The sequence below is a fragment of the Molothrus aeneus genome, chromosome 10, assembly GCF_037042795.1.
Source record: "Molothrus aeneus isolate 106 chromosome 10, BPBGC_Maene_1.0, whole genome shotgun sequence".
Classification (NCBI taxonomy): Eukaryota; Metazoa; Chordata; class Aves; order Passeriformes; family Icteridae; genus Molothrus; species Molothrus aeneus.
The window spans coordinates 4,451,367-4,472,065 of NC_089655.1; the positions used below are offsets into that span (position 1 = coordinate 4,451,367).

General features: G+C 46.5%; 1 protein-coding gene across 1 annotated transcript; it reads left to right on the plus strand.

Annotated features, from left to right (window-relative positions):
• Nucleotides 1–68: 68 nt before the first annotated feature.
• On the plus strand, nucleotides 69–18,305 carry UBE2G2 (ubiquitin conjugating enzyme E2 G2). Its single transcript, XM_066556524.1, has 6 exons — nucleotides 69–174; nucleotides 5,449–5,484; nucleotides 5,571–5,616; nucleotides 10,849–10,967; nucleotides 14,404–14,544; nucleotides 16,399–18,305. Exons 1-6 carry the CDS (start codon nucleotides 132–134, stop codon nucleotides 16,509–16,511), a joined length of 498 nt encoding a protein of 165 aa, XP_066412621.1. The 5' UTR covers nucleotides 69–131; the 3' UTR covers nucleotides 16,512–18,305.
• The last annotated feature ends 2,394 nt before the right edge of the window (nucleotides 18,306–20,699 follow it).

Sequence of the window (20,699 nt, forward strand, 5' to 3'; positions counted from 1 at the left end):
CCAACCTGCTGCCGGCTGGAGGACCGGCCGCTACCATAGAGGCGATAAGGGCGGATAGAGCGCCGCCCTCCGCCCCGCCCCGCCGGCGGCCGCTCCGGCCGCGCACCCGGAAGCGGTGGCGGGGCCGCGCCATGGCGGGGACGGCGCTGAAGCGGCTCATGGCCGAGTACAAGCGTGAGTGGCGCTCCCTGGGCCCCTGGCGCTGCCCTCCCGAAGGGGAGCGCTCCCAAAGCCCGGCAGGGCCCGCGGGCCGGGCGGGGCCGTGACGGCCGCCGGGCAGGCCGGGCCGCGGGCCTCGCCGTGCCCCGGGTCCTCTCTGCCTCCGTGCAGAGCTCCCGGGGCGGGCTGAGGGTCACGGACGGGTCCGGGGCACTGCCCGCTCTGAGGGGGCTGTGGGAAGGGAGTCCTGCCCCGTGTCCCACCGGGACACCGAGGGGGACAGCTCGGTGTGTGGGTGACACCTCTGGGATTCCGCTGTTGCACGGGGAGGCTGGGAACCCTGGGCAAGCGGCAAGTTATTTTGATGTTTTCCTTGTTAAATTTTCCAGATGAGACAGAATACAGGTATGGAAATCTCTGTTGCAGAGCTCTGTTATTACAGCAAAGATAAGTCGAGGTGTTTGTCAGGGCAGATCCTTCTGGTTGTGGCTGCCCCATCCCTGGGAGTGTCCGGGGCCAGGTGGGACAGGGCTTGGGGCGAGCTGGGCCAGTAGAAGATGTCCCTGCCCATGGCAGGGGTGAAATGACATGAACTTTAATGTCCCTTCCAACTTGAATGATTCTGTAATTCTTTGGAATCTTTAATGGAAGCAGAATGGCTAGTAAAAGGATTTAAACTCGAATTTAGTAGTGAAAGACTAGACTTGTTTGTTTCAAAACCACTGTGGGATGTGGCTGCAGGGGGTGGCTGCAGTGATGCTCACCACAGGGACCAGAGACCAGACCTCTGGGAATCCCAGAGCTTCTGGGATGGCTCATCTGCTCCCTCATGGGTTTGAGACGTGTCCAGAGGTGCCTTTTGTTGGCAAGAAATACTTGTTTGTGTACCTAGGTGCTTTTGGGCTTTAATGCTCTGGCTTTTATTTACAGCAAGGAAGTAGAATGGAGGAAAGAAATGTTTGGTGGGGCTGGAGGGAGCTGGGCTGTAAGAACAGACTCTCTGCTCCAGGGAAGGTCACTTCCTGTGCTCTGTCCAGAGGCAGGGACTTGTTTCTGTCATCATTCAGTGCAATACTCCAGCCTGTGTGAAGGAGAGCATTTATAGACACACATTTTCTGCCAGCACTGTGCCTGCTCTCAGGGTGCTCTGCAGCTCTCTAAGCTGAGCTGTCACACAAGTGTTTGGGGAGCCAAGGCTCCCCACCCAGCTTGGGCTGGCTGTATTTGGTGCTGACAATGTGTGTCCTAGAAATCTGCATTTTCCTGTTGTAATCCAGAGGCAGTGACCTGAAAAACAACCACAGAAAGTCCTGGCACTGCTTCTGTCCTCTCGTATCAATGCCCTAAGTCTCAAAAAAGCATTTATGATCCTTTGTTGTTGAGGAGCACAGAGATCTTACTGGAGTGTCTTGTATGAACAAAATCTTTAGGAAAAATGATATAAAATGATCTCAGAAAGATTTTGACTTAATGCCACAGGCAGGCATGAGGTGAATCTTCTCTGCCTAGTTTCCCAGGGTAACACTAGGCAGGAACAGAGATAATGTTTTGTCTGTGATCTGCCTTTACAAGCACTTTCCCATGCCCAATAAAACACAGTATTGTAAAAAATGAATGTAACTGGCAGTGGCTGAGTGCACAGTGCTTTCTGGAAACCTGAGCTGCAGCAGTGCAGTGAAACAGACATTTTGGTGCATGTTTGTTATTTTCCTTTAGCACAAACCCCAGAATCAAGCCTGACTTACAACCTTTCCCTCGTGTCTCTCTAAAGACTGGCAGTTAATTGTAGCTCTGCAGAATCTCTCAGCCCTCTAGAGATTTTCAGCTGAAGTTATAGTGAAAAATAAAAATAGCTCCTGGTTGGAGGTAGTTCTGCTGCCTCTTTCTGCAGAGAAGGAGCCAGTCCTGCCTTGGGACAGGGCTGGAGTCTGAGGTTCAGCTCAGTGTGAAGTTTCTCCCTCCTGATGATGTGTGTTGCCCTGGGTGAATGTGGGCATGGGAATGGTTTTCAGTGACCCTCTGTTGCCTGCTCACCTTGGGTGAAATCTTGTATGTGTTGTCTACAAAGTTGTGGACACTTCTTTTTTCTTCATTTTCCCTCCTCTCCTCCAGCTCTTCCCTTTAGTTGCTTCTAGTTGTGACAGTGTGGCTGTCAGTGCCTTGCTGGTGGGTGTATTTTCCTTACCAGACTTCTAATTCTTTCCATTTTTTCCTTTTTCAATTTTTGTCTTTCATCTTTTTCTGTGCATGCCCACACACTCATGTTTAAGTCTTAATTTAAAGATTGATTGTTTCCCTCTGTGAAAAATTCTTGACATTGTGAGGAGTTTCTACCTGTTGGAGCCCAGATATATTACTGCATTTTGGGAGAGGCTGTGAAATTGCACTGGTTTTCTTTCCTTTTAAAGAAGGAAGGGAAGCTGTGGGCATCCAGATGACACAGATTTGGTTTCTTGTCCTCATTTAGATCTTTGCATGTTTGACTTTTTGCTTTCTCAGATTTACTCTCTACTCTGCCAGAGTTAGTTTGGCTAAAGCTTTAAAAAAAATAGATATAAAAAAGGGCATCATTTTTATTAGAGCATGTGCCTGTTGTTAATTCTAGATGTATAATAGTATTAAAGCTTGACCTAAGTCCCTCAGTAGCTTATTTTTGTGAGAGTTAAAAATTGGAAACCTTATTTTTCTGTGTTTACTGTTTCTTGATGCCAGATCTTGAAGATGTCTTATGCTGGCTGAAATTTCAAGTCTAAAATGGGTCACTGTGGAAGAATTAAATCTCTAGAGACCTGAGAAATGCAGTCCCTGACTGTGTGCACTGGATTTCCTTCCTGGTACAAACAGGCAGCAGGGCAGTGGATTGTAATGCCAACAGGTTTCTTTGGAAGTGCTGTCATGTTGAAAATAAAAGATTTATGTGAATTGTGAGATTTGGGAAGTCACAGAAACAATAAAGCTTCTGAACCTGGCAGGGCTTCAGTGGGTACCTCCCATCCTTAGTGCCTGGGGAGATTGTGTGGAGTCAGAAGAAAACTCACTGTTTTTCTCAGTCCAGATGCTGTCAGATACTGCACTGAGCACATACCCATAATATTTCCTGAGTCCTGGGCTTTTAATCCCCTTGCAGGTTTGCTGCAGTTTTTAGGATACTGCTGAACTTCTCTTTTAAGGATGATCTCAGTCTCTTCAGTGCTTTCACAAAATGTGTTTTCAGTTCCCCTGAGAACCATCTCCACAGTGGAAATGGCTGATAATGACTCCACAAAGAGCAGTGACATGAAAAGGAAGGGGCTGATTGTGTGTGCAGCAAATTTGCCCTGAATTCCTGATAGAGGCATCACACTTGTCTGATGTCAGCTCTCTGTTTTAAGCTCACAAGATCTGGCTCTGCTCCCAGGGAACAAATAAAAAGTTGCACCTGGGGAGGTTTAGATTGGCTATTATGGAAGATTTCTGCACTGAGTGGGACTGCTTGGCCTAGCTGCTCTGTCAGAGTCACTGTGCATGTGATCAGAACACTGGTTTTAGCCTTTCCCTGCTTTCTGCTGCTCACTTACAAATAACTGGACACCTCCCTGACATTCCATTGGAGTGACCCTGTTTTGGAGGCTCTGGTGAGCTGATGCTGGGTCAGCTCCTAGTGCTTCACTGGGCTCTCAGTTTCCTTTTGAGCAGCTCTGGGGAAGTCACAGGGTAGGATGTCACTGTCCCCATGGAGACCTTTCTCAGTGATCATGTGCAGCCACTCAAAATCAAAGCTCCTGTGCCCCTGAGTGCCCAGATTCTGCTTTACCTGATCCTCAAGGATGGAAACCCTTCTCTGAGGAGAGAGCTGAGCAAGGAAGTAGAGAATGGAACCTCTGTCCTCATGAAGACCCTTTGCTCTGTGGGCTTTGGCTGTTTATTCCCATTGCTCCTGCTCTTCTTGGAGTGCTGTATGACACAATTCCATGTGGCTGCCCACCACAGGGACTGCTGCCAGCTTTTCCAGGGAGACATCAGAGGGATTTTCTTCTTAGGGAGAACCACAAGATGGAGCAAAATGATTCCAGGAGCTCCTGTGTTTGACATCTCCCTCTTTCTGTCTAAAAACATCAACAAGAAAAGCTACTGGAGACCCACTGTGAAGCTGGAAAAGCCTGCCATGGAATGTCAGAAGTGTGGAAAACAGCAGGGCTGAGTTTCAGTCTGCTGCTGGCCTTTGGAACTTCAGAGAGGGCTGTGCCAAGGTTAGGGGCACTCTGAGGAAACTGGAGATCTCTCCTGGCAATACATCTCAGCATCTTCTTTGAATGCTGCACTAAAGGAGCTGTTTCAAGACAGAAGTCTGTTCTGTGCAGCACTGCCCATATAGCTTTCACCTACAGCCTGAACAGAAATTAGGTCAAGTGTCTCTGGCTGTGTTCTGTGTGTTCCTGAGGTGCTCCAGAGGTCATTGATGAGGAAACAGTGCTGGATAAGCAGCTGGGAGTGTCACCTCCTGCCACCAGCTGCAGCAGCTGCCCCCTGGCTCACTCAGAGTCTTGGGGTTGGTGTTGAGCCCCCAGGAATTGGTTGCCTGTTTGTGGCTGAGCTGTGCCTCAGCTGCTGCTGCCTCCCTGCAGAACATCAGAACCTAGAAACTGATGGTCAGTCCACTAGATAGAGAAAACCTGGTTGTTATTTTATCAGCACCTGGTGTACTGGCCTTCACCAGCTTGAAGTAAGGGACTGATGCTGAAGATTGTTTCATGAATTTGGAATTGTATCAGTTTCCTAGAGAAAGTGAGGATTGATGGATCCAAACTTGCTGTGCAGCTATGGCTGTTTTATTGATGCTGCTTTTTTTAAACTCACATTTTCCAGGCCATGCAGGAGGTTGGATTGAATTCTCCTGTTTTTGTGTTGTTCTGGGTTTTGCACTGAGGTGCATCAAACCTGGAGAGGTTACAGAAATACAAACTTCAGGCTGTTATGGTATCCAGCAGATACCACAGGGGTGCAAGAGTAGAGCTTTTCCCAGGAGTTGTGAAATGATTTTGGCTTCCTTCTCAGGTTTAAATTATTGCCTCTGTGAAGACAGAGGACTTGATCCTAGAGGTCTTTTCCGACCTAAACAATTCTGCAATTCCAAGGCTAGTTCTAGGAGCCTGGAAAACCCCAAAGTGCCAAATCATTTTGTCTAGAACACTGTGCTGCATTAAGCAATGGTGGTGGGGCCCCTGTGCTAAGCCAGGGCCACTCTCACACTCCCTGAAATTCTTGGGCTCACAAGTCACCTCAATCTTCTTTGTGTTTCTGTTTTTGCAGAGCTGACCCTGAACCCACCAGAAGGGATTGTGGCAGGTGAGGAGCTGAGCAGGGTTTGTGCCCTCTGGAGCTGTGACCTTGTGTTCAGGTAGCTCTGAGCATTGTTCTGTTCTGTTTCACAGGTCCCATGAATGAAGAGAACTTCTTTGAATGGGAAGCCCTGATCATGTGAGTTAAATTCTGTTTGGTGTCTGAAATCAGCAGTTGCTGTGATGAGCTTCTAGGAGAGCAGGAATTTAAAAAAGTACTTTCAGTTCTATGTGACATCAGCATTGGCCTGCATTGGGCTGGAAACTCCTCTGATCCAAACAGGGACTTAATTTGGACTTTAAACAGAGTGACAGAGGCAGCATTGGTGATGTGTACAACTTGTTGTACAGGTGTCATAATAACAAGCTCACAAATTTGTCAGGAATCCTCATTTGGGCTCCCTTGGCTATATGTTACATTTACAAACACTGTAGGAAACAAACAGTTGCTTGTAGATCACACATACCTGTTGGAACATTACCTAACTGCAAGTGCAGGACAAGTTTTGAGTGGAGCAAAATACACAAATTATTCGTGACAGGAGAAAAAAATCAATGTCTAAAATTAGTTTACTTACTATTTTTTTTTCTTGAAATATTGAAATGTTCTGATCAGAAAAAGTATTGAAATTAAAGTAAAAATTCTTTTGAAGTTCTTTACCCTTCATGAATCAGTTGGTGTTGCCAAGAGTTGGATCCAGTGGTTTTGTGTAGAAAAAGATTCACTCTTCTGTTGGTGAATAGCTCTGATCCTGACCTGCTGTGTTTTGGGGCTGATGAAAACTCCTTTACAAAGCTGTGTTCTCTCTCTTCCACTCCCCAGCTGATGGGTGTGGTTGGTGGTGGCAAAATTTGCCATGAAAAGACAAAATCTTTTTGCCCAGCATCTTACAGGTTGTCTTCTCTCTTTCTTGTACTCCTACTCAAGCTGTACCTCCTTTGGGCACTTTGAGTACGTGGAATAACCAGTGATTTTTACAAAATAAACTTCTAAAATGCTAGAGGAGAGCAAAAAAAACGTCTGTCATTCACATCTGACAATTTATGCAAATACTGCACAATTAAAAGATGAAGAAGCTCCAGACCACTGAGCCCATCTTGTAGTTGGTGGTCTGTTGGTCTGTTGTTGGAGTGGATCCTGGCTCTGTATTTCAGGATTCCTTTGGTAAGAATTGGGGATTTCTTTTCCTTCAGCCAGGCCTGGGTTGTCCCAGAGGGCTCTGGGGACAGCAGGCAGTGGCTGTGACCCTGCTCTCTGTGTGTCTGCTGTGATCTGGGCAGGTTTTCCCTGCACCCACCAGTGCTGACTGGGGAGATTCTCAGCTGGTGTGGGTGGCAGAGTTTTCCTAGCTGGGTTTGCTTGGGATGTGTTGTCTAGGGATGAAAAACAAGATTTCTGTCTCTTGGGCTCAGGGGTGCAACCAATCCAAAAGCTGAGTTCCCTATTCCACACAAAGTGCCTGTGTGGGTGATCCTGCTGCACGGCTCTGAGTTATTTTAGGCCTTGCTGAGTGGAGGTTTTGATTACCACTGCTTGTTTTGCTCAGTGATGGCAAGAGTTGGCAAATGCCTCTGCTTATGTGCAGTGATTTCTCCTGGGATAACAGGTTGTGCTTCCTGGTAGCTCAGTCCCCTGAAAAGAAACACTTAGCATGGGAATTGGTTTGTTCTGTTGCCTGACATCAGAGATTTTGGCTGCAGGGTCTTGGGCTTTCTGTGAGAGGCATAGTCAGCACATCTGCTTTGTAATGGGCCAGATTTCAGGTCAGACAGCTGTGATTGCTGGCAGTGTGGAAATCCCAGAGGGTTTAATGCACTTCTTGGAACATGGAAGGAAATTCCTGCTTATTAGTGCTTCCTCCTAGCAAAGTGCTGTGGCTGAGTAGAGGTTTCCTGAGGGACGCTCAGAGGTACTCCTGAATTGCCTAGAAAATACCTTTTCTGATGTTTACTGTCACATCCTTAGAGAACAGAGGAGCTGCTCTGCAGACTTGAAAGCCCTTTAAAGTGCTGAGTGTTGAGCTTCAGGTCTTTGTCAGCGTAAAATGAGAGGCGGAGGTGCTTTAATTTTGGTTTCTATATGGTGTGTGTGTCATAATAAAGTTATATTTTAAGATCTGCTCAATTTTGAAGGTGTGATACAATAGAAACATGTTTACCCCAAACACATTTGGTTACTTTCATCTCTTTACAAATCTTGTTAGTAGCAGTGTTTGCAATACCTTTGGAAAGTAAGTTACATGACTTGTTTGTGTTTGTCTGTGGTGGTCTCCCTCCAGTGTTTTGTAATCTCAGATGTGCTGTGTGAGATTCAGGGAATGAGGTGTGCAGATGAGAAAATGGGAGTAAAGCTGCCTTCAAATTTTTAGACAGATGAAGTGCAAATGGTAAGAGACATAATTGTGAAAAGAGCAGAATACTTTCTTTCCTTCACCCAATTTATATAAAGCTGGAGCACATATAATGGCACATAACTTTAAAAAAGAGACCTAAGAGAGAAAAGACATCTCTCATTTATCAATTCAAAGGTAGGCTGGGTAATGTTACATAGATTGATGTAAGAGCTTGACTTGGAGATAAAGCAATGCATTTTTAAATAATGGAAATAATAATTATTTGTATCTCCAGTGTTCTGGTCTGCAGCAGCAATGCTGGAGGAATGTGAAACTTATGAATGTTAAGACCATAATAAAATAGAGAACTAATCTTACACTCCTAAAATGAGTGTGGTGGGCACAGAACTGAAAATACCCATGTGAAAACCTTTCTGAAGACCAGAGGTGGGGAGCATTGTTGAAAGCCAGGTCTTTGCAACATCATTTCAGGAGAGTTTGCCTTATGTTGCTCCATTCCCTAGCACTGCGTGAGGTCCTCCAGGCTGTGTTGTGTTCATGGATTTAACTTTTCAAGGCCAAGTTTTGCCCTCTTTGGTTGGCATGTATGAATGTGTGTTGCTATTAAAGTTTATCCCCAAAAGACACAAAAGCATGCAATGGTTAAGAACTTTATTAGCCTAAAGATTGCTTGAAAACTAAACAGCATAAATTGAAGTCAACTTATCACAAAGCTGTTTAGAAAGGTAATTAGATCTATAATTAGGCTTATGACTTTTGTTTCCATTCCCCTTTTGGGCATCTGATGATTGTGGGGTTTGGTGTTTTTCCAGCATCTTTTCACAAATAAGCCATTTGCAAATGTATGTGAAGCTGTGATTATAGAATTAGAATCACAGAATCCTTAAGACATCAAATCCAACCATTCCCCAAGCACTGACAAATCCACCACTAAACCATGTCCCCAGGTGCCACATTCACATGGTTTTTGAATGCTTTCAGGGATGGTGACCCCACCACTGCCCTGGGCAGCCTGAACAACCCTTTCAGGGAAGAAATTTTTTTCAATATCCAACCTAAACCTCCCCTGTTGCAACTTGAGGCTGTTTCTTCTTGATTTGTCTCTTGTCCTCTGGGAGCAGAACCTGACTCCCACCTGGCTGCACCCTCCTGTCAGGCAGGTGTAGAAGGTCCCCCCTGAGGTGCCTTTTGTCCAAACTCCCATTAGCTGTCCTCCTCAAGGTACTTCTCTCTCCTCTTTGGAAGATACCCACCACTCTTCTCTGCCCCTTGCATGAGTTACAGCCAGCTCCTGGAGGGCAGAGCTTCTCATTTTCATGCTTTGTCTTCTTGTCAGCTTTGGAATCACTGCAGAGCAGGGGGTGATTGCAGCAGCTGCCGTGTTCTTACCTCCCTGGCCCTGCCAATGTCCTTTGTGAGCTAAAAGTGATGCTGTCAAGTTCAAATGCTGAGTGTTTTGTAGCTGCAAATGCTGTCTTGGATTAACTTTAATAATTTCTTTGAAGTTGATCCTGGCAGCGCTGAGTGGCTAAAACAAAAGCATTTTGCTCACATAATACAGGGCCTAAAATGGAGTATGTTGGGTTGAGTGTATTTGACAGAAGAGCCCTTAAGGCTGTGGGTTTGCTCTCAAAACAGAACATAGACACCCACCAGCTTTTCAATGCCTGTATGTACATACTCTCAGAAGTTCAACAATAAGCCTTTAAAATGCAGCTGGAATTAAAATGGTCAGGAAAAAATGCATTCAGTTTACTCTCAGATGTGACTTGAATCCTGACTAAATTTAGGGAAAAGGCCAGAAAGGGAGCAAAGTGGTTGAGACAGTTTAGCTTTCATTCTTGCAGAATGTTGGTGCATTTCTCTTACCTTACCTGCCAGTGTCAATATCCATGTTTAAATCACATAGTTCTTGTGTTTATCTGCTAGCCAAGTCTTTTGAATCCCCAAGTTTGAGACAGTCTTCCAGTGCTTTAGGATTTGCTGCTCTCCAACTTTAATGTTCTTTCTGTGTGGAGAATGTGGACTGGGAGGAGGAAACATGAATATATTCCTAACCCTTATTTTCCAGACAGTGGAACCTTTGTTTGAATGGCCTTTTACTAAATACATGAGGTTTCCCTGGCAACAATTTTTGGTGCTGAAGCTTTTTTCGTCATCTTTCCAATCAAGGGAAATCATGTTTGTGTTACAACTTCCAGATGGTTCATCAAGTTTGAATAAATCATGGCTAATGATTTATTACTCGTTTTTTGCTCTCAAATAACTTGTTTTTTGCTCACTTTCCACAAGTGTTTTATGTAGGCAGGGTAAAATAGTTGTCTTTATGTTCTCAACTCCGCTGCACTTTGAACTAGATTCTGAACACAATAAGGAAATGTTTCTACAAGAGCCCTGATGAAGCCATTTGTTCTCCACCTGCACTCGAGGGAGGGCAAACTCAGTAGCTGAAGTCTGCAAAGACACATTGTTGTCCTGCATCTCTTCTGACAATTATGGTCTCTGAGCTGTGTTTTTATTTTTACAAACCTTTGCTGTGCTTTCTGCATCAGACAGTGATAAGTGTTTGTGTGGTTGTCCTAGATACTGGCAGTTGGGATCTCTGTGGCGTTTATAAATTAATTTTGAGCTCCAGCATTTGACATCTCTGTCTTGCAGAGCATAACAGTATCTTCAAAGGCACAGGAGTCCCACACCTGCCTCTGCTTTCTGACGTGCAGACACTCAAATCCTGGAACATGCCTTGGAGCCAGATACTCCAATTATATCCAGACACACCCTGCTAATTAAACAGTGTTGTGACCTTCCTAGTAATTTAGCGTGCAAGCTTTGATTTCCCCCTTGCCTCCCAAGCCTCATATTTGGATTTAAGTTTATGAGGTGTGGGGTAAGAGCACCTTAACACTTTGTTTCCTGGAGAAGATGATGTAACCCATGCCTCACAAGTCTCATTAAACAAGAATTTGGGTGAAAGAGCTGTTTAAAAGGTTGGTGAATAACATTTTCTCTGTTTCTAGGGGTCCTGAAGACACCTGTTTTGAGTATGGGGTTTTCCCTGCTATCCTGAGTTTCCCGCTGGATTACCCGCTGAGCCCTCCCAAGATGAGGTTCACCTGTGAGATGTTCCATCCCAACAGTGAGTCTGATGCCACAGGGTGACCATGGGGGTGGGTTGCTTGTGCAGCTTAAAAAGAAACTTTTGCAGCAGGAGATGTGGCATCCTTCCCAAGGGTGGTTCTCTCCCTTCCCAACCTTGAGCAGGCAGCACGAGCATTCAGCTGCCCAGCAGTTTTGCTCTGTCTTAAGGTCCTTTTATCTTTATCCCATTATTCCTCATAAAATTTTTGCTCATCCAAAAAGGATTCCAGCAAATTCCATGCCTTTAAATCTTCTGTACAGGATGTGAGACTTAGTGAATTAATGCAGGCTCTTTCCAGACACAGAATCATGGAATATGCTGAGTTTGAAGGGACCCATCAGGATCACGGTGTTCAACACCTGGCCCTATGCAGGACACCTCGAGAATCCCACCATGTGCCTGAGAGCATTGTCCCAACACACCATGAGCTCAGTCTTGCTCTATGGCTTGTATTTAGGTATTTTGGTGTTATTTTGATGACTGAAAGGTTGTTCATGGGTCCAGCTTTATTAGGCAGCATGGCTTTTGCCCCATGAAATCACGGGTTTAACATTTCTGAGGGATCTCTCTGAAATAGAGTGCTCTGTCCAAGCAGACAACACATTTACAGGTGTTTAATATTAAGACTTTGCTGGCATTTGCTCTGTGATACTGATTGAGTTAGAGACCTTTTCCAACCTTAGTGAATCTGTGATGGTGACAATATTTCCTGAAGACTCTTCAGTGGGAGTAATTGCAGTGACAAGAAATACAGTTAACAAGTTTGAGCCCTGGACATGAAGAAAACCTTAAGTTTTTTTTAAAAACCCTTAAGGTTCCTTAAGGAAAAGGCAAGTGCTGTGCTCCTGCCTAGTGCTGCCTCTTCAGCTGACATTCTTGCACTTGGAAAACACAGCTCATAATCTCAGCTGGCAATCAATTTATTTCACCCTATATACAAGGAATTCTGCAATTTCTTGAAGTTTCTCTGTTATTCATTTCTGGAAGCACCACCTGTGCAGGTTCTTGCCCATTTAATCCACATCTTTATTCTCCTGTGGAGGACACACCTGCATGTTACAGCACAGAACTGTGTGGACATGCCCAAGGCATTGTGGCATCACTTCTGGAGCACTTTGGCACTTGGAAGCAGTGTGGCCATGTCAGCACCTTGCTCCAGCTGGACTAATTTACCCAAACTTCTTGCCAGGACTGGTCTCCCTGAGCAAATCCTTGTCCCTGCAGCTCCAGCTGTGGCCTTGGCTTGAGGTTCACTGCTTGCAGCTGTGTTGTGTGCAGCACTGCCAGGAGGAGTGGGGTGTGGAGAAGCACAAATTGCCTGACTCCTGTGTTAAAGAGTGGCTTTACACATGGGAGTTTCTTCCATGGGATAATTGGAACACACTGGATGGTCAGCTCAGCTCTTTAAAGCCCTGAGTCTCTGAGTCTTCTTAATCTGAAGCTGAGATCACCTGAAGTAGACACTTGAATCTTTCTTCTCAGCTGGGGTTGTGGTGGGCTGCTTCTACCCAGAAAGGGGTGGCTGGGCTGTGCTTTTTCTGTTTATTTCTCCCCCTGTGAGAAATCACAAAGAAAATGTTTAAAAAGTCTGCTTTGCAGTTTATCTTATGTGAAGGAGGAATTGGGATATCACAGAACTTCTGTCTTCTCTTATATTAAAATGACCTTGGATACTCTGGCAAAAGTAACTGAATAGTGATGAAAGGCATTGCTTGCATTGGCACTGAGCATCAGTGTGGGGAGATCTCAGGATCACAGGTGGTTTGGGAAGGATTGTTGGAAGGGACATTAAAACCCATCCTGTCCTACCCCTTGCCATGGGCAGGGACACCTCCCACTATCCCAGGCTGCTCCAAGCCCTGTCCAGCCTGGCCTTGGACACTGCCAGGGATACAGGGGCAGCCACAGCTGCTCTGGGCACCCTGTGCCAGGGCCTCAGCACCCTCACAGGGAACAATTCCTTCCCAATATCCCCTCTTACCCTGCCCTCTGGCAGTGTGCAGCCATTGCCCCTTGTCCCCAGTCCCTCTCCAGCTTTCCTGGAGCCCCTTTAGGCACTGGCAGGGACTCTGAAGTCTCCTGGAGCTTTCTCTTTCCCAGGCTGAGCACTCCCAGCCTGTTTCTGGGGCATCTCTCTGTGGCCTCCTTTGGACTCGTTCCAACAGCTCCACGTCCTTAGGCTGGGGCCCCACAGCTGGACAGGGGTGGGTCTCACCTGAGCAGAGGCACAGAAGCTCCATACATCTTCCTGCAATCAGCCTTTGATGTCTTGACTGTGCTGCTGTGTTCCAGCTGTTTTAAATGAGGCACTGCACAGGAACAGGAGTGAAATCCCTTCTGCCAGTGGGTTCCTGACTTGCAGGAAGTGCTGATTCAGCACCTGCCCTGCTGTTTTCACCTCTTCCAGCTATGGTTTAGAGCAGCTCCAGTCCCCAGCCTGGGGCTGCAGGAAGGACTGTAAATTGAAGTGCTCCACAGTGCTTACGTGCTTGGGCATAGCTGGGGGAATGGAAGGAGCTGGAAATGAGCACAGCTGCTTCCGGCAGTCATTCCCACTTTTTGTTTTGTCTTGCTTTCCTGGCAATGGCACCAGCTTGGTCACCTGAGGAATAGGAGCCCTGAAATTATTGTGCTAAGGTTGTCATTCCTCAGGAGCCTGCCATGCAGGAGAATTAGGCCATGTTGGTAGAGCAGTGTTTTCTTTTGAGGTGCCTCCTAACCTTTGTTTGGTTTCATTACCAAGTCAGTGGAGTCCAGTCTCTGTGAAGACAACTTGTACTGTTGCTTGTGCTAAAGGTGGGAGGGGAAGCACCTGGATCCTTAATTCATAGGTTTCCTTGTTTCCAGGTGCTTTAATGCAGCTGAGCTTTAAGCAAAAAAAAAAAAAATAGTAGTGGGAATTCTTCTGATTGCACCTCAGTAATATTCAAAAAAAGATCAGTTCTACTGTTCATAATATATTTAACATAACACTTTATTTTTTCTCATGTTTATAATATATATAACATAACACCTTTCCCTCCTTTGTGTAATCCTTTTCATGGTCACAGTCCAGTGGAGGACTCCAATGTGCATTCAGTGCATTCATTTCCATTTAAGTGGGACTGGTTACCTGCTTGGAGCTGTGTCTGTGCATAAATTCTTGCCTTATTCCACCAGGCTCCATCACTCATTTTTTCCATGGAGCCTTCCACTGGTTATTAAATGACACAAGTGCTCCCAGCAGGCATTTGGAGAAGGAGTTGCTTAAAGAAGATTTGCCCTGGGGTTTTGTTTATCATATTTTGTGTCCTCTTGCTTATAGAGGAAATTTAAACCTCAACTTAGTTTTAATCATAGAAGAGCTAAGTCTTAAGGCTGATCTGTGCCTAAGAGATGGAGATGCTGAGCATTTCCACCAAGTAACAAGCAATCCTGTGTGCTTTTTGTGCAGTTTACCCAGATGGGAGAGTGTGCATCTCCATCCTTCACGCTCCTGGGGATGACCCCATGGGCTACGAGAGCAGCGCGGAGCGGTGGAGCCCCGTGCAGAGCGTGGAGAAGATCCTCTTGTCTGTTGTCAGCATGCTGGCAGGTGAGCCCTGCTGTCCTGGCAGCCCTTCCTGAGTGTAGCCTCTTGCTTTTTGCTTTGTTCACTGAGCAAAGCATGTGGAAAGCTGCTCAGCAGCAGCCACAGTTCTTAAAACCTTGGGGTTTATTTATTTATTAGTGAACCAGTGTTCTGAGAAGGGTTGGGAAAAATGCAACTGAATTAGTAATGGGGGTTACTGCAAGGCTTTCCTTCCAGGTTGGGAAGTAGTGATGGGTCAGGTGGTGCCAGAGGCTCAGCTGGACAAAGCCCTCTCTGTATTTGCTGTGCTGTTCTTTATGTTTTAAAGCTGTGTTGGATTTGGCTTTGGCAGCTGAAGGATTATCAGACCAAACCAGTACAGTAAACTGGAGCCCATGGCCTCTGGTTCAGAAGCCATCACACTCTGTTTCCCTTTGTTGTTCCTAGCTTGGGAGTATGCCCCACTCTGCCATCTCTGGTTCAGAGGAAGGCTTCTTGAGAAGAGACCTGGGGTGAAAAACTTTTTGTGGAGCCTTTCAAATGGTTTTTCATAAATCTAACAAGGGCTGTGGATCAGCTCTGTCATGTACAGCTCTCTGAAAGATGGATCATTTTCCACACAGTGGACAGAGCCACTGAACTGCCTGAAGAGGGCAGAGCCATGTCCCTTAGAACTGGTTGTGAAGGATAAATGGGTTTAGAAGCTGCAAAGTTGGCCAAGGAGCAAGCAGCAGATTCCTGCATGGGACTGTTTCAGCTTTGGAATAGTAACCTGCAGTTGGGAAGCTGTGCAGACAAGCAGTACCCATGGGAGTCCCATGGCTTCCAAGAGCTTGGTTTGTGGTGCAGCCTCACCTGGACTGGGAGGTGTGGGAGTCACCTGGTCTCCTTCTCTGCCTCTGCATCCTGTTTTCCCATGGCTTTTGGAGAAATTAGGCTAAAACACCAGTGGCCAGCTTCTTTCAGGGCACTGGAAACCTCTGAGCTCTGGCTGTGCAGGTAGTGTAAGCCCAGGTTCACCAGGCTGGAGGACCTGCACACCTGCTGGCTTTTAAGGTGCACCATTTGAAAGGCTCCACAAAAAGTTTTTCACCCCAGGTCTCTTCTCAAGAAGCCTTCCTCTGAACCAGAGATGGCAGAGTGGGGCATATTCCACGTGGAGAAGGATGGAACCCAGATACTGCCATGAACTGGGCTGGGGTGGGTGTGACTGGTGTGTCAAGGGAGGTGAGCAGAGGATGGTAGTGCCTTCTGGAGCCCCAGGATAGAGTCCTGCTGCCCACAGATCTTGTAAACCCTGGGTTTCAGCTTACCTCCATAAAAAATGGAGACCTCCCTGTGCTTGATAAAGCATTCTGAAATCATCTGATGAAAGATGTTGCAGAAGTGAAAGCATATTCCATGGGTTTCCTTGGATTGTTTTGTGGGTTTCTAATAGACCAAACCATCCCAACAAGGGACAGCCTGTTTGGGTGGCCTGCTTGGAGGGGTTTTGTGTCTGGGAAGCTGGAGAATAAGGAAAAAAACGTTGTGCAGGGAGAAACACACAGTTTTAAAAGCCCTTGACAGTACTGGGGGTGCCACATTGTGTTGGCCATGTGCATAGTGGGGCTCCACTGCTGAAAGCACAAACAAAAGAAAGCCCTGCTGCCCCTGTGCCATTTGTTTCTTGCCTAAACTCAAACTTGTTGTGATATCCTTTCTCTCCTGGTCGGTCAAATCAGAGCCTTCTGGGAATGCAGGAGCTGTCACTGGATTTTCTGTAGTGATGTTTCTGCAGCCTCAAGGAGGAGAAGTGTTGGAAAGCCCTGGGGAAGAGGCATTCCTGAGGAAGCAAGAAGCTCCATTGCCCACCTACTTTTGTCTTTCTTGTTTCAGAGCCAAATGATGAAAGTGGAGCCAATGTAGACGCCTCCAAGATGTGGCGGGAAGACAGAGAACAATTTAACAAAATTGCCAAGCAGATTGTGCAGAAGTCACTTGGACTTTAAGCTCACAGAGAGACTGAAGTGTTTTGTATTTCTCTCCACTTGGAAATGAGCAGTGCTCAGTGCTGGTACCAAAAAGGAAAACTTTGTAAAACTATTGGCCTAGTTCTTATAATTTGTTATTTATTTACCATCTCTTTTCTTCCACTGCTCCAGAGAAGCCTCTAGTTCACTCACTAAATTGTGTGGAAAAGGGATTTAATGGTAGAGAAAAATACAGAGACAATGCTGTTTCAAAGGCTGCTTGTTGCTACCTTCCTTTGTGGTGTGGAAAGCCTGGAGATTTGGCAATCTGCAGCCCTCCCTCACCCATCTGCTGTTGGAGAGCAGTGCTGGTTTGGATCATCTGCTGGCAGAATTAGCTGTGTTTTTATAGGTAGCATTGCATCTGGAGCAGCAGTAGACAGGAATTACTCTATCCATTCTGTACTTGTTAGGTTAAGGGCAGCAGTTGCAGTCAGAAATGATTTGAAGAGTATAGTTAGCAGGAGAGGCTGTAGAGCAGAGCTGTAGTCAAGGTGTGTTAGCAAAGAAAGGAACTTCAGGGAGTGAGCTGTGAGGGCTAGTTGGGGTCTGATATGGCCTGGTGTTCCCATGTACCACTGTGAGTTTGTACTGAGCCTTTGAGTCAGTGCTGGCTTGGCAGAAATCCCAAGAGCTGCTCCTTGAGGACACTCAGTTGTAAGCTTCACACTCAGAGGCACAAGGTGTAAAGGCTGCATTGTGCAAGGTCACCTGGGTGAGGTAGGTCCTTGGCAGTTGCAAAATCCAGTGAGGATGTTTTTGCTCTGCTGGGCATGTTCACAGCTCTGCAAGAGTACCAGCTTGCTCTGGTGACATGTGAGTGTTGAGAGGATTTGGCACTGCTCTGCCATTACACCTGTCCCCCATTTTCAGGTGAACGAGCCAAGGTGAGCATGATGGACTTACAGAAATCACCTGAGTGCTCTTGTGTATTAAATAGGAGCCAGAGAGGATGGGCTGTTTGCTGGAGGATGGTACCAGGTGTGCTTTGGACATCTGCAGTGTCGTAGCCAGCGTGCAGGGTGCAGGAAATACCAGCTGGTCAGTTCCTAAAACTGCTGAGGGGCCTCTGCTGACCTTTCTGCTTTGCAAGCCAATCTCATGTGTAGGTCCAAATTTCTCCAATTTACTACAAGCAATAACATGCCCATTGATAGCACATGGAATCCAATTTTGTTGGCAGCTTTAAATGGGCTAAATTTGACAAGGGCTGTTGTTTTTTTTTTAATGTGAAAAAGTGTGATGTGGAAGGAGTCACACCATGAAGAAAGCTTTACAGAGGTGATCGTGTGCATGTGTGTGGTACAACTGTTCAGCATTTCTGTCTTGCTGCCTGTGCTGCAGATCACACTTTGCCATTGTTGTGCACCTCTGAAGAGTTGTATTGCTACAACCTGCTGATTTTACCTCCTTGTAGAAATAATTGTGGCTTTGATGTCAGGGTGGAAGTGGGACTGGACATAGTTTGGGAGCAGAGATGATGAAATAGTGTTGTACCTAACTAGTATTTCAAGGCACACAGGAAAATGTAGCACTTTATGCAAACTGGGAGCGTTTTCTGGAGTAGAGGGAGGATTGTTTCTGGGAGTACTGCAGCCACCTTTGGGAACAACTCTGGAGAGCTGCAGCAGCCACTGCAGAAACACAGACATGGCAAAAGTGGGGTTTGCTTAAGTGCTGAGTGTTTTATTCATGTGTGCTTGCTCATTATCTTGATTTTATGGTGGGATTTAGTCTGTATACTGAAAATAAAGTGCTTATATTTTCTCCTTTTATAGTTGTACACAAATGTATTGCAGTGGGTGTTGTATATGAGTAACCACACAGCAAGAGACCTGCTCCAAAGGGGTGGAAGGGTTCATTCTAACCCAGCTAAAACATGGCATACTTTAGCAGTGAAAGAGCTGACATGATTGCATGGACTTTCCAGGCAAATGTCTTGTCTCTAATGCTGGCAGTGGCTGGGTAATTAAAAGAAAACTATAAAAATCTGATGGTGGGCAGATGTGGTGTAGTTTATGTCATTATATCCATGTGTCTGGCCTAGGAAGTTCTTGTGAACATGAAACAGGTGAATTCATTCAGAATGTGCTGGTATCAGCACTTGGATCTGAGGAGAACACGTAGATCATAGAATGACTGAAAGGTTTGGATGGGAACAAACCCTAAAGACCATCTAGTTCCAGCCCCCTGCCACAAACAGGGACAACTTCCACTCAAGCAGGTTTCTCAGATGCCCAGTTCCTACTCAGAGCTCCCATAGTCCTCAAATCTCTGTTCAAAAGTAAAAAAACCCAAACTTTCTTTTTAAGTGACTGACATGCAGTGGGGTTGCTGATGGGCATTTGAAGCCACCCAGTGACAATATCTACCTCTCAGTCTTAAAGATGGCAGAAGTTCACCTCAGAGCACTGAAACTTGGTGTTGCTGTGAGAACTGTCCTACCCTGGTGGCTGTTTACTCAGCTGCAGGCAGAGGGTGAGCATTTGTGTGCATTGAAATTCATTGTTCATTGTGATCATTTAGGAAGGAATTCCTCCCTGTGAGGGAGGTGAGGCCCTGGCACAGGCTGCCCAGAGCAGCTGTGGCTGCCCCTGGATCCCTGGAAATGTCCAAGGCCAGGGCTTGGAGCAACCTGGGATAGTGGAAAGTGTCCCTGCCCATGGCAAGGAATGGAGTGGGATGAGCTTTAAGGTCTCTTCCAACCCACACCATTCTGGGATTCTGTGGAAGGTTTAAAGGTTAGATGCCCTGCTTCTATTTGCCAAAAAGAACTAAAACTTCATTATTCTGCAACAAACTGAATCCTTGCATAGAGCAGGAGGGTTCAGCTCCTGCAGGTGGGGAACACCTGAAGTTTTAGTTCTTTTTGGCAAATAGGTGTGTAGCTCCTGGGATAGACTTCCCTGAAAGACTTAATTGTGTCCCTGAATGAGCACTCATGTTGGCAGGATGTGCAGTAGTGGCCAGTAGCAATGTTTTTCTGAGCAGTTGTCTTTTTTCAGCCTGAAACACTTACTATAAAACATGTTCCTTGGGGAGTGTCAGAGCTCTACAGGTGTCATGCATGTAGGAAAGTATTAAAGATTTTTTTTTTTTTTAAAAATCTTTTTCTCTGGATTGTATTTGCTTTAGGCTTTTATATTGAAAAAAAGAACCCCAACCAAACCCTCCAACAAAGCTGTAAAAATGCAAGCAACATCCTCTGTCAAGCTTTTGTATATACACACATCCACACACGCTCGCTGTTGTTTTTCCTTGGCAGAGGGGCTGTGTCAGAACACACACAGTGGGCTGGGAGACATCCATTAACTGGGTTGGTGTGCCTTTGAAAGTGTGAGAGGCGTTGGAGCCACATGAAACGGCTGCAGCTTGGGGGCAGAGCCAGCTCTGGGCTCCCTGCCAGCTTTTTTTTTGCCTTTCTGGGGTGCTGTCTTGAATGGAAGGTGCTGTTCTGCTCTGGGATGGATGCAGCAGGGAAGCTCTGTGCCAGGTGCCTTCCTGGTGAGGATGCTCTGTATGTTTTACCCCTGTGAGGATGGAAAGGAGAAGCAGCAGAGATCTGAAATGTCCCTTCCCAGTGCCAGCCGTGCTGCTGAGACTGGGATTGTCTTGGATGTGGCATTGCAAGGGCTCCTGATGCCCCCTCTCCTGCTGCCAGGTGCCACCTGATGTCTTGGGCACCCAGAAGTGCTGTGCCAGGCTCCCTGGTGCTGCAGGGATGAAACCATCACTGAGGAGGGAATTGTTGAAGCCATCTGACATTTGGTGATCCTGCTTGGTGCTCTCATGGCCCCACAGGAGCGTGGGAGGGCTGGGAGATCTGTGCCTTTCAATCCTGGTGATCTTCTGCCTCTCCATGGGTCTTCTCCCTGGGCAGGGGGTGTAAGAGCCCCAGGAGAACCAGCCAGGTGGCTTTGAAGGTGGCCCACAGCCCTGAGAGGGGACTGGGCAGTAGCTGAGGTGATGGGGTGTGTTAATAGATAATGAATGGCAGTGCCACGGCCCGTGGGTTATTACAGGGGAGCTGCTGGAGGGAGCAGTGTGTGTGTGTGTGTGTGTGTGGGGGAGCTCTCAGCAGGGATTCGGGAGCAGGTCTGTCTGGTCATGTCCCTGCCAAGTCCTGGCCTCAGTCCCCTTCCTCCATGCTCCATCCTGAGGGGGGGA

Bases quoted from the DNA above. Each gene is read 5' to 3' on its own strand.
- UBE2G2 (XM_066556524.1), top strand. From the start codon at position 132: ATGGCGGGGACGGCGCTGAAGCGGCTCATGGCCGAGTACAAGC. The intron at 175-5,448 runs GTGAGTGGCGCT...CTGTTTTTGCAG, and splicing joins GCTCATGGCCGAGTACAAGC to AGCTGACCCTGAACCCACCA. The intron at 5,485-5,570 runs GTGAGGAGCTGA...TCTGTTTCACAG, and splicing joins ACCAGAAGGGATTGTGGCAG to GTCCCATGAATGAAGAGAAC.